Consider the following 17,914-nt stretch of genomic DNA (forward strand, 5'->3'; position numbering starts at 1 on the left):
TTAATGAGGTAGAGCCTAGCAAGATTAGCCTGTTGCGATGTTTTCCTGACAGCAACTCTTCCCCACAAATATTTCCAAGCTAGTTTAACATGAAAACTGTGTGAATGCAGAAGGGAGGGTGCCATTCATCCCATAAAGGGCTGCAATCACCACACAAATCAGTCCTTCAGCTTGGCAGAGTAAGGGCAGGTCACAGTCTTTTCTCTCAAGAAGCACGGTCCTTTGATGATGCTAAGAACTTGGCTAATTGGAAAATGAAAGGTCTTTAGAGAGCCTGGAACAGCAGCCTAAATGCCCTTGGTGTCCTGTCTCTTGGGAATGCTAGCATGGAGCCTCTTTACTGAATCCAGTGAAGGGGTGGGCAAGGCTTAAGGAAGTTTTTGTCTTTGAGGGGGAAGAAATTTTCCCAAAAGAAGCTGAGTTGCCATGAGCTCTGCAATGTATGAAATCCTCTCTCCTGATGGCTGGACAAATGAACCTCCTTTTTCTATCCTCTTGCAACCTGCAAAAACCCCAGCCCCTACAGCCAAACCTAATTTAGGCCACTTCTCTTCCTGTATATCAATTAAAAGAATGTGTTCCTTGTAATGAGATAATAAAAATTTCCTTTGGAGGAAAAAAGAACCAAAATTCAAAAGCATCTGCAATTCAGGCAGTTACAAGCTTGAAGAAACAAAGGAAAAAATCCTATCATTCCAGAGCTCAAGACTTATGGCAGTGTCTACAATAGAACGCTATTTTGTCTTCTGTTTGCAACGAGATGAATTTGATCACTCCATTAAGGGAATTAACGTTTTTGTCTTCAACCCAAGCTGTAGCAGGCCAGGATAAAAGGCCCTCATCTGGTTATGATGCCAAAGTCCACAGCAATAGGCAGTGAGACACATGCTACTTGATCCTCTCTGAGGACAGCTAGCTGGGGCTAATAGATTATATCATCTGATGTAATGGTGGCAGCTATGCCAAGACCAAAGGAAGTAGGGGTAGGGGGATCTGTACCGTAATTTCACATTGCTAACAGCAAACAAGCTCCCTGTCCCCAAGTGGGAGGCAGTGTAGATGCGGCTGCTCATCAGTGGTTCATCATTCACTGGGTGGAGAAGTCGCGGAGGGTGCTAAGGGTTCAGTCTGTGTCAAGGATGCATGCTATATATATATATAAAATCACTACCTTGGCAACTGGAATAGGCACAAAATTACAGCATCCCAAACCCTGCACGGGTCACAAGAAAAAACCCAAAAGCGAAAACTGAAGCACAGCAGCAGCAGCAGCAATCTCCCAGGGCAGATGTACTTGAGCTGAATGTGGCCACAGATGGCAGACAAGGGAAGTGGGGAAAAAAAAAGGTGAAACTCATAGGAGCTTTCCTTGGCCAAAAGGATTTTCAAGTTAAACAGCAACCCCCACCCCCCACCCCTCTGCCCAACCCTGATTCCCATTCACATGCTCAGGCCCCACGCCCCCCACTCCAGAACTGACGATGACTACTCAGCTAGGTTTCCATTCATGGCAGTGGAGGAGTAGCTGGTGGGGAGAGAGGCACCTTGCTCAGCCCTCTCCTTTGACAGGTCAAGGCTGGAAGCCCCATAGTGAATGGGCTGAGGCTCTGGGGGCTCAGGCCGGACCCTGGGCAGCTGAGGGATGCCATGGGTAATGCCTACAGGCTTGGCCTGGGGCAGAGGGCTGGGGCTGAAGCCTCCAGGAATGGAGGAGCAACTGGGTTCATCAACAGGCAGCAGCACATCTCGAGGCCTGGCCCTCGGACTCTGGGAGGCCTTCGGCTGAAGGTTATAACAAGGGCCCATGGGCAGGGGTAGGTGCGAAGGGCGAGCTAGCTGAGACTTGGCTTCCCCAGGTGCCCTTGGCTCTGGCCCTGATACTGACAGCAACATTGACATGGCGACAGGAGATATGCAACAGACTGCCTGTCCATATAGAGACTGGCTGGAAGGCCCATCCAACTGGCTAGGACTTATTCCTGCAGGGCCTGGCCCCACTGTGAGAGGACAGGGAGCCCAGGCAGGCCAGTCGTAGGTCCCTGGAGGTTCAGTATAGAGGGACAGGGGACTGTCTCGGCCCCATTCTTCCTCCTCTTCTTCATCTGAATCTTCTTGCTGAGCCTGAAGCTCATCAGACTCCATGTAGCCCTGGCCCAGGTGAGAATTGGAGAGCTCCAGCTCCAGGGTCTCAGCAGTGTCGAGGGAGCGGCTCCTCCTGTTGAGGGCCATGGCAGCAGGTGGAGGACGAGGGTGCATGCCAGGCAGTCCCAAGTATCGAGGGAGGCTGCTCACACCCCAGGGTAGGCCTTGGTAGAATCGGCTGTGGTAGTTGTTGAAGGCGCGTTTCTGGTAGTAGCCCAGTTCAAAAGCTTCCAAGGAGGCTGCAAGGTCTTCATCATTGTGGAACTCAGGATTTTCTTCACACTTGCCTTCCCCATCCCGTTCCACATCAGCAATGTCAAAGGTCACCATGGGGGGCAGCTCAGGGAGGTTTTGAGTGAAGGATGAGTCAGAGTCAGAGCTGCAAGACATGCTGGAGAAGAGGTTCCCATTGCTGGTGAACTCCACAAGGGCCTGAGAGAAACTCACAGTGGCATTCCCTTCCTTCTCAACCTCCTCTTCCTCTGGCTCCTCAGGGGGTGAATAAGTAGGGTAAGCCCTCCTGGGAGATCCTCCAAAATTTGCTTCTTGCATGTCTGGCTCAAACATAGCATCACTCTGGAAGAGCTGCATCAGGCAAGTACTTTGATCTTTCTTGGAGCAGGTTCCCTCGAAACGCTTCTCCAAAGGACGGAAGTCCCTCCAGTCTGGCTCACTGCTTGCAGTGGCAGGGAAAGCTGAGGTGGTTCCTCTGTGGGAAGTCTGAGAGGCCCCTGATGCCCCTTCCACAAGGCCCATCACTGATGGCCCTAAAGGCCTCATCTGATACTCCATGATGGGCTTCTCCTGCCGGACTTGGACCTCTCGGACTTGAGCCTCTCGAGCACGGACCTCTCGGCCACAGGCCTCCCTGGCATAGGCCTCTCGAGTTCGGGCCTCTCTGACATAAGCTTCCCGGGTGTGGGCCTCTCGAGCATGGGCCTCCCTGGTGTGAGTTTCTTGGGTGTAGGCCTCCCTGGTGTGAGCCTCTCGGGCACATGCCTCGCGGGCCTCTCGCTGCTCCCGCCGAAGCTCCCAATACAGCAACTGTTTCTGGATGGTCACTAGCCGTTCTTCCTCTGTCTCCATTGCCCCAGGTGGCCGAGAGGAAGAAAAGGGCTCAAAGTTCAAGAAGGGGTCAAACATCTCAGAGCTGTGACCATGGAGGTCATAAAGGCAATCATCCCCAGGTGGGGAGTTCTCAAGACTATCATCTGGCTCATAGAACTCATAGAGGGCATCGCCACTATAGCTGTCTCGGGGCAAGCAATCCCTGCGGACAATCCCCAGGGCCTCACCTGAATCATCCTCAAGTCCAGGTGTGGTGGAGTCATAATAACCCTCATCACTATTGGGGGCAGACTCTTGCTGATCGCTCTGAGGAGTCAAAAGGTCCCCAGGGACTAGGCCAGGATAAGACCTAACTGGGTCAAGGAGCATGTAACCAAGGTGGCCTGAGGATGTGGTGGGATGGTAGCCTGGATTTAGAATGGGCCTTGGGTACACCTGGGAACTTGTCCACAGATATTCTAAGTCATCGTCTTCTTCCTCCTTGACTTCCTCTTCTTCCTCCTCTAATTCCACCTCCTCTTCCTCCTCTTCCTCGTCATCATCATCAGGCAAGGCCATCTCCTCACCCCCTCCTTGGTAGGTCACCAGGCAGGAACTTCGTTTGGTCCCATCTCGGTTGGCCCTCTGGCCTCCAGAGGCCATGCTGTCTGTCATACTGTCCATGTCCTGTTCTGCTATTATGTCACCACAACCTGTCAGTGAGTCAAAACTTTTCAGGGATGTGACATCCCCAAAGAGGAGGCTCAGCTGGTCCCCCACAGGGCCATTGGGTGGATTTACCTCTCCTGACACAACCTTCTCCCCTGTTTCTGGGCTATGGGGCTCCTCTGGGCCACTGGCTTCAGGGGCAGGTTTGGGCTGCAGGAGTGCTGAGGCACAGGCCTCCATGGTTTTTTCTGGATCTTTGCAGGCTGTCTGCTCAGTGGCTGCTGGAGAAGTCTCTGGTACTGAAGAAACTTTTGGCCCAGGGACATCTTGGGATTTGGCATTTTCCTTTCTTGGGGCTTGGAGGTTCTCAATGTGGGACAGAAGGGCTGAGCTCACATGCTCATGAGGCCTGTCTCTGGCCCCCTCAGGCTCCTTGGCTCTTGGATCACTTTGCTCAGCCCCAGAGACCTTGCTCTTCCGGTGACGGCGGATACTGCTGAAAAAACCTTTCAGGCCTTTTTTTGGCTTGGGCACAAAGGGAGCCTTCTCAGCCCTAGCTTTCTCTGTGGCTCCAGCCACAGACGTCTTGCGTCTGGAGTCTGCCTCCAAAGATCCATGGGCACTCTGAGAGCTGGGAAGTCGGCAGGATGACTCAGGCAAAGGTAAGGAGAGGCCATTTCCTTCACTGACAATGTCTTCAGGGCCATGGACTGCTTCACTCAGGCCATCGTGGGTCTTGCTCTTGCTAAGACCCTTCTTAGAGCTGCCTTTCCCAGAACCTTTGCTTCGTCCCCCTCCAAAGAAACTAGGCAGGGTACAGATGCTCTTCTTGCCACCAAAGAGTTTCATGGCAGTTTTCTTCAGCCTACCTGGGCCAGATGAGGGTTGCTCTGATGCTGGCCCTTCTGTCATCTCAGCTGCCTTGCTCTTGGCTCCTTTCTCTGCCCATTGGTCCTGGGTATCCACAGAGACTGCTGTTCCCTTGGCCTGAGCAGCTTCATCCTTTTGGGTCTCCATGATGGTGGGGACAACTCAGGTATGTTCAGCTGAAAAATGCAGCCTTCTGGCTTCTGGGCACTGTTATAACATCATCAGTCAGGAAGCATCACAGTTGGGGCTGAAGATGAGAGAGACAAAGACAGAGAGACAGTACTGGTGAGCAAGCAACCAGGCTGGGTTTGTTTTCACAGGTGTCTGTGGTTTCAGGCTTGAGTGGAACCAGAAAGTAAGAGAAAATGTAGGGAAAACCTTAATGCACTCCATATGCTTGACTTGCTGGGCCAGCCTCCTCTGGGTCCCAAGGCAGCAAAACCCTACACTGAGCAACAGGCAGCCATCACCCCTACCCCACTTGCTGGGTCCACTCACTTCAGGTCACCTTAAGCTCAGGGGAGCACTGGGCAGGGGGAACTGCAGATATGAAAAAGGCCCATGGTACTATTGGTCATGAGAGGGATTATCAAAGGGGGTGGAGTAGAGAGGCAGGAAAGGCAGAAGGGAAGTCAACTCTTATGACACAGAATTTTTGAAAAGCATCTGGCAAAATAGCCTACTAAGTATTCACTGGGTTCTGCAACATCCAGGCCTCAATTTCACATTAGCCAGGGCTCTCACTGACATTTTGCCTTGGGCTGGGTAGAAAAGAAGACCTGAAGTTTCACCTTCTTGCCCCAGGCTCCCTAATAGGACCATGCTCATACCTTCAAAAGCTCAGAGTAGAAGCCTTGCATACCCACATTCCAGAGCTGCAATCCAGGATCAGCCAAGATGGCATGGTAGCCTTGGGGCAAGGTACTCGCAGGGATTCAGTATCCTCTGTCCAAGACACCTAGAAATACCTCCCTGTCATAGTGGTTATGTGAGGGGTAGGTCTAGGTCAGACTCTCTAGTGACTGTCCTGCTCGGAACAGATTTTAATGTGGCCCTCAGCAACTGAAACCTCCAAGTTCCACTTTAGAACCATGAGGCAGACTGTTTCTTCTCTGCTCCTTTCGTTACTTTGGCCCCCATCTAGCTCCCTATCTAGAAAGGGAACTCCTTGAAGGCAGAACTCCACATGATTCATGTCCCTGGTCTGGGAGTTAGGCTCTCAACAGCTATTTAATAAATAAACTTGGTGCAACAGGGCACTCTACTCAATGCTCTGTGGTGACCTAAATGGGAAGGAAATCCAAAAAAGAGGGGTTGTATGTATATGTATAGCTGATTCACTTTGCTATACAACAGAAACTAACAAAACATTAGTTTCTATATGCTAACATATAGTAAAGTAACTATAATCCAATAATTTTTTTTAAATAAATAAATAAATAAATAAATAAACAAACCTGGTGCAAGACACACCTTTCTGGTCTAAGCTCCCAATCCTCTAAATATCCAAATGTCACAGAGATGGAATAAAAAGAAGAGCTAGCCAGCACCTACCCCAACATATCCCCGTCCCCAACCCCATTGTCTGATGTATTGATTCCAGTGACTACAACTGATTGACAGCTGGATCAGTGACCCACCTGCTAAAACCCAATGACACTTCCCTGGAAAGTCCCTCACCACTGTCCCCTCTCTGTAGGGTAGCCGCCAGCAGATAAGGAGCTTGGGTAGGGCAGGGAGGCAGAACAGCTGCTGGGAGCCAGAGAGAGAGAAGGAGAGGCAAGCAACACTGTTGTCCTAAGAGCAGCTAGCCAGCACATCAGCCCTGTGATTGGTTGCCACGGTAATAACACTCACACATTCACCTGCAGTGAAACTAAGGATCAGCACTGGAGGTGGAGAGAGCCTGGCAGCTACACTCTGGCCTCTGACCTCTGACCTCATTAGAGGAACCTTGCTGGAGTCCCTGATCTTGTCTAGCAAATATTAACTTTGTGCCTTGTGCCTTGTTTGGCCTGACACTTGAATCATCAATGTGATCCAGGCTTCCATCAGGGGCTCTGCAGAACTGAATATTAAACTAGGAGCAAGATAATGGCTGGTTATCCAGAAAACAAGAGAAAAAAAAAACCTCATCTGATCCCCTCTCTGCAGAGATCTGTATTGCCATTTGCTCAAGTTAGGTTTTTGTTTTTTTGATTCTGTGTGACATACTTTAACATGGCATTGTTCCAGCTCAGCCCTGTAACTGATAGGCCCACAATAGACAGTGCTACCCCTCAAATACACAATCATACACACATACACTCAGAGTCCTCTGCACCAGGGTCGTATGGGAATAAGGGCCCTACCATCTATCTGAATCGCTCATTTTCCAGAACACAGATGTTTTTACCTCAGCCCAGAAATTACTGACAGTGTTGTCATTATGGTGCTGGGCATTGAGGAGATGGGGTGACAATAAATGGAGTTATTTGTGAAATTCTACTCCCCTCTGTGGAGTAAGCTCAGTGCTGCCAGAAGGGGAAACCCCAGTCCTTGCTTTTGGGGATCCCCTAGGCTAACAGGTAGAAAAACCTATATATAATAGTCTGAAGGCACAATATGATGCAGGCCTTAGAGAAGAGTCCCCATTATTGCTTAAGCAGAGTGTTGAAGTATCATTCTTCAGACCTTGTGATCATATCCCAGGATAAACTTGAAAGGCAGAAGGATAGCTCCTGGGCTCAGAAAAGCTGCCTTGATAAGGAGGCATTCAATCTGGGCCTTGTTAGACAGGAGTGAGTAAAAACAGCAATTATTTAGGAGAAAGGATGGGCAAGACTAGTCATCAAGGAAGACCAAGGGCTAAGTGAAAAACCTTATGGGCTTACCCATCCTTGTGAATCAAAGGCTTAATTGTCCTACTGGTTTTGGAGCTGGAATTCCTGTGAACAGAAGAATTAGGCAGACTGAATCTCAAAGAGGGCTGCTTTCCAGAACCTTGATGCCTTGGTTTGAGGGTAGTCCCTTTGGGCTTTCTCTTGCCCTTGCTTCTGTGCTCCGTTGGAGTAGAGGCCAGCCCACTGCTCTCTACATTGTCCCCTTCCCTGTCACAGGGATCTGCAGTATGTTGTGGAAGGAGCCATGGGCCACAGGGCTGTGTTGCATACCATGCCAAGGGACCCTGACCAGGCCAAGGCACTCCTCTGAGCCTTGGGTGCTTGTGAAATGGAGATCAAAATATCTCCTCTATCTACCCCCTCTATCTCCCCAGTCCACTGCAGTAATGTAAGGTTAGATGGGATAATAGACACCAAAAGCACTTTGTAAACTGTAAAGTGCAAAGCAAATGAGAAAGGTTGGCATTACCATTATTTCAGGTCAGATCCCAGTTTCTTAGAAAGTAGTAGACCATGTTAAAAGGCCACTCATTTGAGAAAGCCATTCACTACAGGAAGTCCAAGGGACTAGCTGCCTTGACTCATGCTGAGGAAGAGCCCGGTGTGAGGGGATTTTAAAGACATGTTCCTGGATTTATACAAAGTCCTCCGTTAAGGGCAGTTTAAAAAGCCCTCTGTGTATGTGGTGGGAGTGGGTGAACTAGGCAAGGTTGTATCCCTGGGAATGAAATTCTCTTCACCCAGCTTCAGGCTTTCCTCCTAACTAGGCCCAGGGTTATCTTTGCTGGCAAGGACCAGCCTTGAAACTATGCTGTCTCCTACCTCCCTGCCTTGTCCCTCCCAAAGCCATGTACCCCACTCATAATGTCTCTTCCCTGTATCCCCCTGCAAGACAGTAGGACAGGAGGTGGCAGGAATCACCCATAGCTAGTAGCACCCTAGCCCAGCCCCACCTAGCCACTTCTGGCCCAGGCCCCTTCTCCATACACCTTACTACCTCACCAGGTCCCAATGCTGTCCTTCCCCAGTGGGCTATGCTGCCTTTACTCGGGACCACAGAGTACACTGGTCAGGAGAGTGAGGTGGGGCAGAAGGCAAAGGGGACAGCAAAGGGACAGATTCTGCAGCTCCCCCAGGCTGAGGCTGGCTCCCTTCGTGGTTCCTGCCAAGAAAGTGGTCCTGCTAAATGCAGAGCCCCTCCACCCTTAGGTTCCTCAACCTGTATGGCTGTCTAAGTTTCAGGTGGACTGGTGGGTGAGGGAACCCTCTAAGACTACTCTGTGGTCCCTGGCAGGGGCCACTTGCTACAGCTGTTGCTAGCATGGCCAGAATTGGGCTGTGGGCATCCCTGCTCCCAAGGCCAGCCTCAGGCCATTCTTGGACCAGTGAAAGGCTAGGTCAGAGCTAGGGCAGAGTTTCTTCCTTCTCCCCTCCTCTCAAAATACAGGCAGAAGACCAGTCACAAACCTGCCCCAGGAATCCTTCATAAGGAGGTAACAGCTCCACCAAGTCTTAAACATTCTGCTCCCAGCCCTATTTCCTGGGGCCAACTCAGCCAACTTAGAGAAGGCTGAGTTCAGGGAAGAAGTGTGTGGATTTATGCAGTAGCTCCAGAGGCATGGCCTCAACCAGTCATAGTTTCCCAGACCTCCTCCAAGAAGTTTTCCTGGGAGCAAGCCCACTCTGGGCCCATCCTGCCCTCATGTATGTGGAGGAGGGTGGTCTTAAGGAAAGAGTAGTAAGGACAGGAAGCCCAGCCCCCCACTCCCTGAGAGTCAGCCAGTTCTGCACTGTAATCAGCTCTGCCTACCTGGGGGAAATCCAGCAAGCTCTTTCAGTTTCCCCAACTGGTAAATGATGCTATTAAAAGTGCCTATGTCTTAAAGCTATTTTAAGGAACAAAACCGATGTATATAAAGTACGAAATAAAATGCATTATATAACAGAGGCTCAAAAACATGGCGACTAGTTTTATATGTATTTTATTCAAACTATAGTTGGACAGTTTCTAGCAGCAAAACTACCTCAGTCAGGGTTGACTAAAGTGCTCCCCAGTGCTCTAAGGGTATGTCACCAAACCTCCTTGGGCCTCAGTTTACCCAAATGGTAAATGAGAGTGACTGTGCAGTTATCTCACAGGAGGCTTTACTTGTTCTTTTAGCCAACCTTTGACATTCAGGAACTCAAAATGTTGCCTCAAATCAGCTACTGGCTAACAGCTCTGGATTATCTGGGAATTTCAAGTAGCCAGGTTCTCTAGCCCAAGCCAGAAAGGTCAACAATTCAAACTCAGCTAAAGTACCAGCATCAAAGGAAATGCAAATCAACAGATGTCCTTTATCCACTCATGGTACTTACCAGCTTACAAAGTGTTCCCTACTTCCTCACTCCTCATTTCTCCTTCCCAGAAATCCATTAATCAGGCCTGGTAGGGGATGGTAACTCCTTGTCACAGAAAAGGAAACTGCCTAGGCTTGGGAAAAGACTTGCCTAAGGTCACACAGTGGGATGATGACAGAGCCACACCAGTTTCCAGGCCTCTTTGAGTCCCAATTCTATGCCATTCTGCTGTACCATTCTGGCCCCTAATCAAAGGAAGAAGACTGAGAGTAAGGACTGTGCAGGTTCCCCTCACACCTGCAAGAGCCATCATCTCCCCCTCCCATCACACTCCTGTCCCAACCCAGCTGAGCCTTCTCTGAAGCATTTCCAGTCCTCACTGGCTGCCACTATTTTGGCTCCACCTAGCACATTCCAGAAAGCCTGATGACTTCAGAATCCAAGAGCTGCCAACCCAGCCTGTGGCTGTTCTCCTCATCAGCAACCCCATCATCACTACTCCCAAACCGTGGAATATGTTCCTCTACTCTTCTTTTCCTTGGGAGATAAGTTTGAGGGGCCAAATAAAAAAGATAAGTTTGAGGGGCCAAAAAAAAAGGTCCAAACAGAAACCTGCCAGTGGGGACAAAGATAAAGGTAAAGATAAAACGGGGACAAAGAATTTGAGCTATTATTTAAGGAAAATGATCTTTGAGATTTGGAATTTGAATCAACCATTTCTAAAGCCCACAGCCAAAGTCTACTCTCAAAACCATTTTTTTCAGGACCTGAAGGAAGGGCTGTCTAGCTTGGTATTCTTTGGTGGAGCTGTAAAAGCTGCTGGCAGAGCCCCACCCAAGCTATCCCTGAAACCACTCCTCTCCTAGTTTGCAGGCTTCCTGAGGGGCACCTCTTCTCAAGGGGGCATCCCACCAACTCTAGATGCAGCACAGACCCCAAACTGGGCCCTCTAGCCCCTGCTCCTATTCCCCCACCACTAGTCTGTTAAATGAATTAACATACTCAGCCTTGGGCAATTCATTCTGGCAGGCCTCAGTCTGCCTTTTCATTTCTCTCAATGCACCCTCCTTCATCTTATACAGTAGTCACCATATCTAGCACAGAGCAGGAGCTCAAACAACATTGGTTCAACTGAATTCTAATTTAGCTGGAGTTTGTCAGCCCAGAACTAAAATGCCAGCTTCATCCCTTTCAGGCTGTGGGATATGAGAAAGTGGCCTAACCTTTCTGAAACTCAAACGCCTTATCTATAAAATGAAGAAAATGCTACCTACCATCTAGAATTGCAGTAAGGATTAGAGATGATAAATGTAAAAGACAGATTATTTGCTATGTACCAAGCAGATGTTCAATAACTTGCCCTTGTGATGGGGCCTCTTGCAGCGAACTTCTCCACTCCAGCTCGTCAGATTCCCCTCCACTCCTCCCAGTCCTATGAGGATGACAAAAGCGTCTTAGCAGAGTTTCCTCTGGTTCCTCCCTGCCATGACACTGAAATCCCACCCCGTGTCTCCCCACTTCCATCTCATCCATCCTGCACACCCTTGCCAGATTCATTTTCTTACAATCCTGATTTCAGCACATCACTCCTCTACTTACCAAATATTCCGCATTGCCTACAGTATCAAGGCCAAACCCCTTTGCCTGACTTTCAAGACTTGCTCTCTGCATGCCCTTTGCAGGTTTCCTAGGCTCACTTCTCTGCCCCTTAGCTTCAGCCTCAAATATACAGGGGCTTCTCCAGTCTGGGAGGTGTGGTCACCCAGACACTGCCTCTCCCTAGAAACAGGCCTTCCTGGTGAATGTTCTTGATGCTGTCTTTCTCCTCAGGCTGCTGAGGCTGCCTACCCAACTTGCCTGGAACGGTGGGGGCTCTGGGGGCCACCTACTTGCCACTGCCCTCTCAGTCTCCCAACCCCCTTAGAGAGGAATGTATCCAAGGAAGGTGTCATGCCTGCATCATAAGGCTTCCACTATGTCAGTACTAACCCAGCAAGGGTGAGATCAAAGACAGGCACTACCTCCTTCCATCCCTGTTCAGATGAAGAACAAGAGAGGAGCTAATCACAGGGGAACAGATGTGACAAGGATGCCAAGGAAAGCCTGCAGAGGAGCAGCTGGGTGGAGTGAACAATGGAGACTCCTGACTTTCCTATGTATTCACCCCTCTGTATGCACCATACCCTATGTGAGAGACCAGGTAAGGAAACTGAGGTTTGGTGGGGGGGCGGGGAATCAGGATCAGTGTGGTTAGAGAAAGAAGCCTAGAATTGGGGGGCAGGAGCTTTGTGCTCTCATGTAACCTTGGGCAAATAAATCCCTTCCCTGTTCTGGGCCTCTGTTTTCCCATGTAGAAATGGGAGATTGGACTGGGGATCTGCTTCCCCCAGGATGCATGAGAAGCTGGGGAAAGGGCGGTCCTGTGTCCAGTTTTCTAGTGGCTGCTGAGTCAGGAGGCATGTTGAGGGAATGGGATGTTGGGTATCTTAGGCTTCACTGGGAGGCCTGGATGCCTAGCCGGTTGGGTCCACTGCAGAACAGAGGTGTACTGTGGCCCAGCCTCACTCCTCATGCCTCTCATTTCTACCCCCTGCAAGCCCACCCAGCATTTTACTCTTTCTGAATGCAGGAGGCCTAGCCTATGAATATTTCATACATATACAGAGAGGAGGGGGACCACAACTGTCTGGGCCTAGCCCTCTCTCTCCGGAAAGAGCTGCAGCCCCCCGAAAGGGAGGGCTGAGGAGTACTGGCTAGAGAAGAGGGGTTAGTATCTGCTTCGAAACCCAGCAAGGGGAAAAAAAACCCTGTAGGAGATGAGAGCAATGAACGCTCTGCAGCAAGAAATGTAGATCAAAAGGTTGCAAAGCTCCCCCACCCCCACCCCCTGCAGCACCACCATGGCTGCCTCTGACTCCACCAAGCTCCCTTGGGCCATTTCCTTCATTGTTCATATTATCCCCTAATCCCAAAAGGGGAGGTGCAGGGGAGCAATGCACCCTCACTCGGCTGGCACCTGCACCTCTGCAGTGGTTCTGGTTTCCCTGCCTGCCTTGCTCGCCATATACTTACACATGCACAGGTTTGAAAAATAGACCAAGGAGAGGTGAAAAGATTCTATGATTATTTAATTCAGAGAATAGAAGTTGGAGGTGGAAGAGATGGTTTAATGCCCATGAAATCTCCAATGAATTGTTAAGCAGAAGAGCAATGGTGGCCAGCTGCTCTCAACCCCACCCCCCAACACACACACACACACACACACACACACACACACACACACAGTTGGTTTAAGCATAGCATGAGAGGCTCAGGTTAGATCTGAGAAAGAACTTCTTGGCAATGAGATGGGTAACTCAGGAATGAATGACACAGGAAGGCTATGAAACGCCTCCTCCGAGGGCTTTACTTTTATCACCTAGTCTATCTGCCAGGTCAGGATTTGAGGCAGGGGCACTGATGAAATAACACTGGGCATGCCCTCTTATAGCCCATCTGTAAATGAGGGGGCTGGAAGCCCTTCTCCCTCTTTGATTCTACAAGCAAGCCAGACTTGTTGCTATTTCTCTCATTCCCTTCATCCCCTGGTTCAGAGATTGTAAATGTAACCGTTCTTGAGGAATTTTTAACACCTCCACTATACTAGGAGAGAATCACTGGACTGCCAACTTCTTTCAATTACCTCCCTTCCTGAAACTTTCAGCCCCTGACAGGCTGTAGACCAAGACTAAAACGCAAGAGACATGCCAGGGGAGGAGTTCCTAGCAAGCTAACTTAGCATCCCTTCACTCTTGATGAATGGGTGAGGTAAGATGAGGGGTTAGTTAATGCAACTTGTGCTGATTTGTGTTGAATGGAGGCTGCTGGAGACAGTGGGATACAGTGGAGTCACTGCACAGGAGGCAGCAGCCTCTCCCTAAATGCTGTGTGACGTTAAGCAAGTCCCTGTTGCTTTCCAATGCCTCAGGATTCCCATCTGTAAACATAGGTGTCCAAACTGGTGCTCCGTGAAGGCCTGTCCAGCTGGGAGAAAAAGGATCAGCAGAGGCCTGAGGGACACTTAGCCTCCACCATGTTGGTATGTAGGCTCCAGGCTCCCTCCTTTCCCCCAACCCCCTGCAAGGCCAAAGAGAGGCTGACAAGATACAGTTTCCCTCTAGAGATAGCCTGCTCCCCAGTTCTTTCAGATCCAAAGGTGGCCTCTTACCTGCCCAATTTATGGTGCTCTTCCTATCCCTTTCTAAGACCCCATTCTAAAACCCTTCCTAAAATCCCATTTTATTGTGGCATGTTTGCACACCAAAAATATCAAAACCTCCCAATTCCCCATTCTTTGATGGCCCCTTCCTCCATTCCCCCAAGATCAGATCCTCATTCCACAACATGGCATTTGGGAACACCACCACCACTGGGCCCCAACCTCCTTTATACCTTACAGTAGCAACCAGAAAAGACTGTCACTGTACTCAGCCTGCTTGCAAGCCACCCCCTCCTACTCGTAATTTTGCTTATACCACTATCCTTTGCCTAACCAAACCCCTCTAATTTCTGGAGGCTTCCCAGGGCAATTCCCCTGTATATACAGATCTCTCATCTCTCTCCATACTTAGTTTGCCTCTACACTCATGAATCAGCAACCAAAGGTAGTGTAGTCTGGGGACGGGGCAGTCCAGGTCCTGAGCTTATTGAAGGGAGACATCATGATTTATTTACTTTTAATTTTAGATGTAACCCACCCCCTTCTCAATCTTCATTAAGTATACTCAATAAATATCTGAGCCTTCAGTATCATTTTTCTAATCATTTTCATATGAACCAGGACAAGTGCCAGTGGAGAGGTAAAGGTCTCCAAAGCTTTACAGACGGCAAGTCCTTCCAGAGCATTCATTGACTGCTATGCATTGCTAGGCTTTGAGGGGATTGTGGCTGAGATCCAGGTTTCCTTTACCCCCCTGAGAGGTTCCAAAAGAACCCAAACATCCATGATATCAGGGAGACAAAGTAGAGGCAGGGAAACTCAATTATTATTTGTCTCCTATTATAATTTAAGCCCCAAAATGCCCAAGGGATGCAGGCAGCCTGGAGGAGTTCTGAGTTCTGAGAAAGAAGAGGTCATCATGGACTGCAAGAGACAGGCAGGAAAGGCACTAAGGAGATAGGCCCAGAGCTGAGAGGGAAGAGAATTTGGACAGTGCAAGGTGAGTGGGCTTGGGTGTGGGGAGGGAGTTATATAGGGCAGGTATGTTAGATGGCTGTTGGTTTGAGGCAGTGCAGAGGACATGTCCAGCTCTGGGCCAGGGATGTCCAGCTGCAAGTAGGGGGACTGTATTGGTGCTTGGTCAAAGTGAGAGGAGGTGACTGTAGTGTAGTATCTACAGTCCTGGCTAGTGTCACAAAGGTCCCCAGCTAGCCTTCCCTTAAGTGAGTGATTTATTGGATCTCACTCTCAAAGGTGCCTAGGCTTTGCCTGGGCCCTGCAGCCCACAGAGTTCTCCACCCTCAGAGGTGGGTCAAATGTCCAAGAAGAGCCTTTCAAGCCCCTAGGTAGCTCCCTCCCTCTTGTTCCTCAGAAAGGCCTAGAGTCTATTGCCAGAGGCACACAGCGGTGGATGGGGCCCGAATGAGCGGAGCTGCACTCGGGGAGGGGGCTCTGCTGGAATCCCCAAGGGGTGGGGTGCAGAGTCCAACAGCGCAGCACCCTCCACCCAGCCCAGATGAATGCAGCAGGCAGGCAAAGCTGCAGAGGGAGATGTTAGTGTGTGAGGGGCAAAGGCTCACCTTGACCCCGCGGCCCGTGCCAAGACAAGTCTGGCCAAACCGAGGCCGGCTCTGCGGAGCCAGTCCAGCTGCTGCCTGTGCTGTGGCGCGCCTGGAGGGCACAAACCCTCACCACCGGAAAGCCTAGGCAAAGTCCAGCGGTCACCAGTGTCAAAGGTGTCTGCAGCAGACAATGACAGCGGCCTGGCAGCCTGGGCATTTTAAGTAACTGCGAAGTTGGAGGGTTTGGCTGCCTCTCTAGCTCTCTCACACACACCCAAACACAAACCCAAATTATTGTAGTTCGTTCCCTACTACAATAATTGCTCCCTCGGCCTCTGGCACAGAACACCCTCCCCCCCACATACACACACACCCCACCATGCTTATCGCTATTTTTAAACCGTTGGCTGGAGAGAAAAACGCGGCCAGTGCCCTCCAAGGGGAGAGGAGGCGAGGCGTGTGTGTGTGGGGGGGTAGGTGGGGGACACAAAGCGGCCTTGCAGCTCTAACCCAAGGACTAGCTTGAGCTGCTGCCCTAACGCAAGGTACAGCGAGAGCCGGGTTGCCAGCCCCCGTGTCCGCGGAGGCGGGGGCGCCAGATGCGCCCGGAGGCCCAGGAGCAGGGGGCGCGGCTGTTGGGGCCTCAAGGCCGACGTTCCAAAGGGAAGTGAGCAGACCACAGGCCCAACTGAGTTCCCCCAGGGAGGAGGCAGACAATGTAGATACCCCAATTCACGCCAAAGTAAGTACCCGTCGGGCCCAGCCTAACGCGCTGGCTTCGTCCCTAGAGGACAGGGAGAGGCAGGAGATGCGCAGGGGAGGGGAGGGGAGGGGAGGGGAGGGGAGGGGCGGGGCGGCAGACGAGCCGCTGGGGTGAGCAATACCCGCGTAACACAGCTGTTCCAGCTAATGTGCTACAACAAAGCTGTAAAGCTCCCGGCCTACAAATGCACCGCTGGGAGTGCTGGTCGGCTGCTCCCCTCCCGAGACCGCAGGGCAGCACGTGCGGGCCCCATCCCCGCCTCCCCCGAGAGCCCCAAGGCATGGCCCAGGATAGCCCGCCGGCCTGCCCACCTCTTCTCCGCCTCTAGCCGCGGTCGCTCGCGCCCAGGGGACACTGCTCTGGCCCTCACCGGACAGTCCTCAAAGCGGGTTTCAAAGGGGAGCGCAGAGCGGTCCGGATGCCGACCGGCCCAGCCCTTAGAGCTCCTCTCCAGGCGGCCAGAGCGGAGCACGCGAGACTGCATTGGACGGCGGGCAGGCGGAGGCTCCTGGCCGCGCGCAATGCTTACCCGGCCCGGTCCGGTTTCCAGCCCGCTTATTGTCTTTTGCGCCTCCCTCCAGCCGGGGCTGGAACCTTGGCTGCCACGGCTGAGAGTGTCGCCACAGCCGCCCCTGCCGCCGCCGCGGCTCCAGTCACCTCCTGCACCGGCTCCCCTACCCCAAGCTCTGGGCAGCTCCCCCATACCCTTCCCCCCGGACTCCACAGCCACAGGGTGGGGCATCAGCGCCCTGATTGGCAGGCGTATGGCCCAATCGCCACGGTGAGAAGGCGTTTCCCGACTCGCCCACTGTTTTCCTTGGTGCGTTTCTCTTTAAATGCAAATAAGCGCGGGCGTGGTGTTGGCAGGGGACGTAGAGGCTGCAGAGCCCCTCGCTGGGACTCCCCACTCCCCCCCTCCCCCCCACGCCGGGCTGGTCGCTGCTTGGCGACACCGCAAGCTCGAGGGGCCGGTCCCGCCCGGATGGGGCTCGCTGGAGCCTTGGAGCTCGGTTTCGATTTTGCATGCGTTCCCATTTCCGTGGCCGCGGTGCAATCGCGCTGCGGCGCCCTGGCCGCCACCCGGCAGTTTATTCCAGAGCGAGAGGCCGGCGGGGAGAGGCGGGGGCGGAGAGGTTGGGGACTACAAAGCCCCTTGGCACCTTGCCGGGCCCATCCTTAGGCATAGAAACAGGGCCCCGGGGCACGCGCCCCTGGGCCGCGCCGAGGGACTCACCTGCCAGGAAAGCGAATTGCAGCGCCCGCGTCCCAGCTTCCTCCGCCTCTTTGGCACGCTGGAGCCTTAAGAGACCATAGAGTCCAGCTTCCACCAGTTACTGAAGGGCCTGCTGCTGCCCAGAGAAGAGAAAGTGCTCTTCCAAGGTCACCTACCCTGCCAGCGACTGGGGCAGATTTGGAGTTCAGAACCCAGGCTCCCAGTCCA

The 17,914-nt window shown here is 51.7% G+C and overlaps 1 protein-coding gene across 3 annotated transcripts; it reads right to left on the reverse strand.

Annotated features, from left to right (window-relative positions):
• Nucleotides 1-1,468: 1,468 nt before the first annotated feature.
• AMER1 (APC membrane recruitment protein 1) lies at nt 1,469-17,168 on the reverse strand. 3 transcript variants are annotated; one of them, XM_032620396.1, is made up of 3 exons: nt 17,003-17,168; nt 11,288-11,382; nt 1,469-4,975 (listed from the first exon to the last, which is right to left on the reverse strand). In XM_032620396.1, exon 3 carries the CDS (start codon nt 4,873-4,875, stop codon nt 1,486-1,488), a length of 3,390 nt encoding a protein of 1,129 aa, XP_032476287.1. In that variant the 5' UTR covers nt 4,876-4,975; nt 11,288-11,382; nt 17,003-17,168; the 3' UTR covers nt 1,469-1,485. The 3 variants fall into 3 exon arrangements, with proteins under 3 accessions (XP_032476287.1, XP_032476289.1, XP_032476290.1); XM_032620398.1 differs by lacking the exon at nt 11,288-11,382; XM_032620399.1 differs by lacking the exons at nt 11,288-11,382; nt 17,003-17,168 and adding an exon at nt 16,785-16,920.
• Nucleotides 17,169-17,914: the final 746 nt, after the last annotated feature.

Source organism: Phocoena sinus, chromosome X (genome assembly GCF_008692025.1).
Source record: "Phocoena sinus isolate mPhoSin1 chromosome X, mPhoSin1.pri, whole genome shotgun sequence".
Classification (NCBI taxonomy): Eukaryota; Metazoa; Chordata; class Mammalia; order Artiodactyla; family Phocoenidae; genus Phocoena; species Phocoena sinus.

Coding starts and splice junctions, on each gene's coding strand:
- AMER1 (XM_032620398.1), bottom strand. CDS start 4,875: ATGGAGACCCAAAAGGATGAAGCTGCTCAGGCCAAGGGAACAGCAGTC.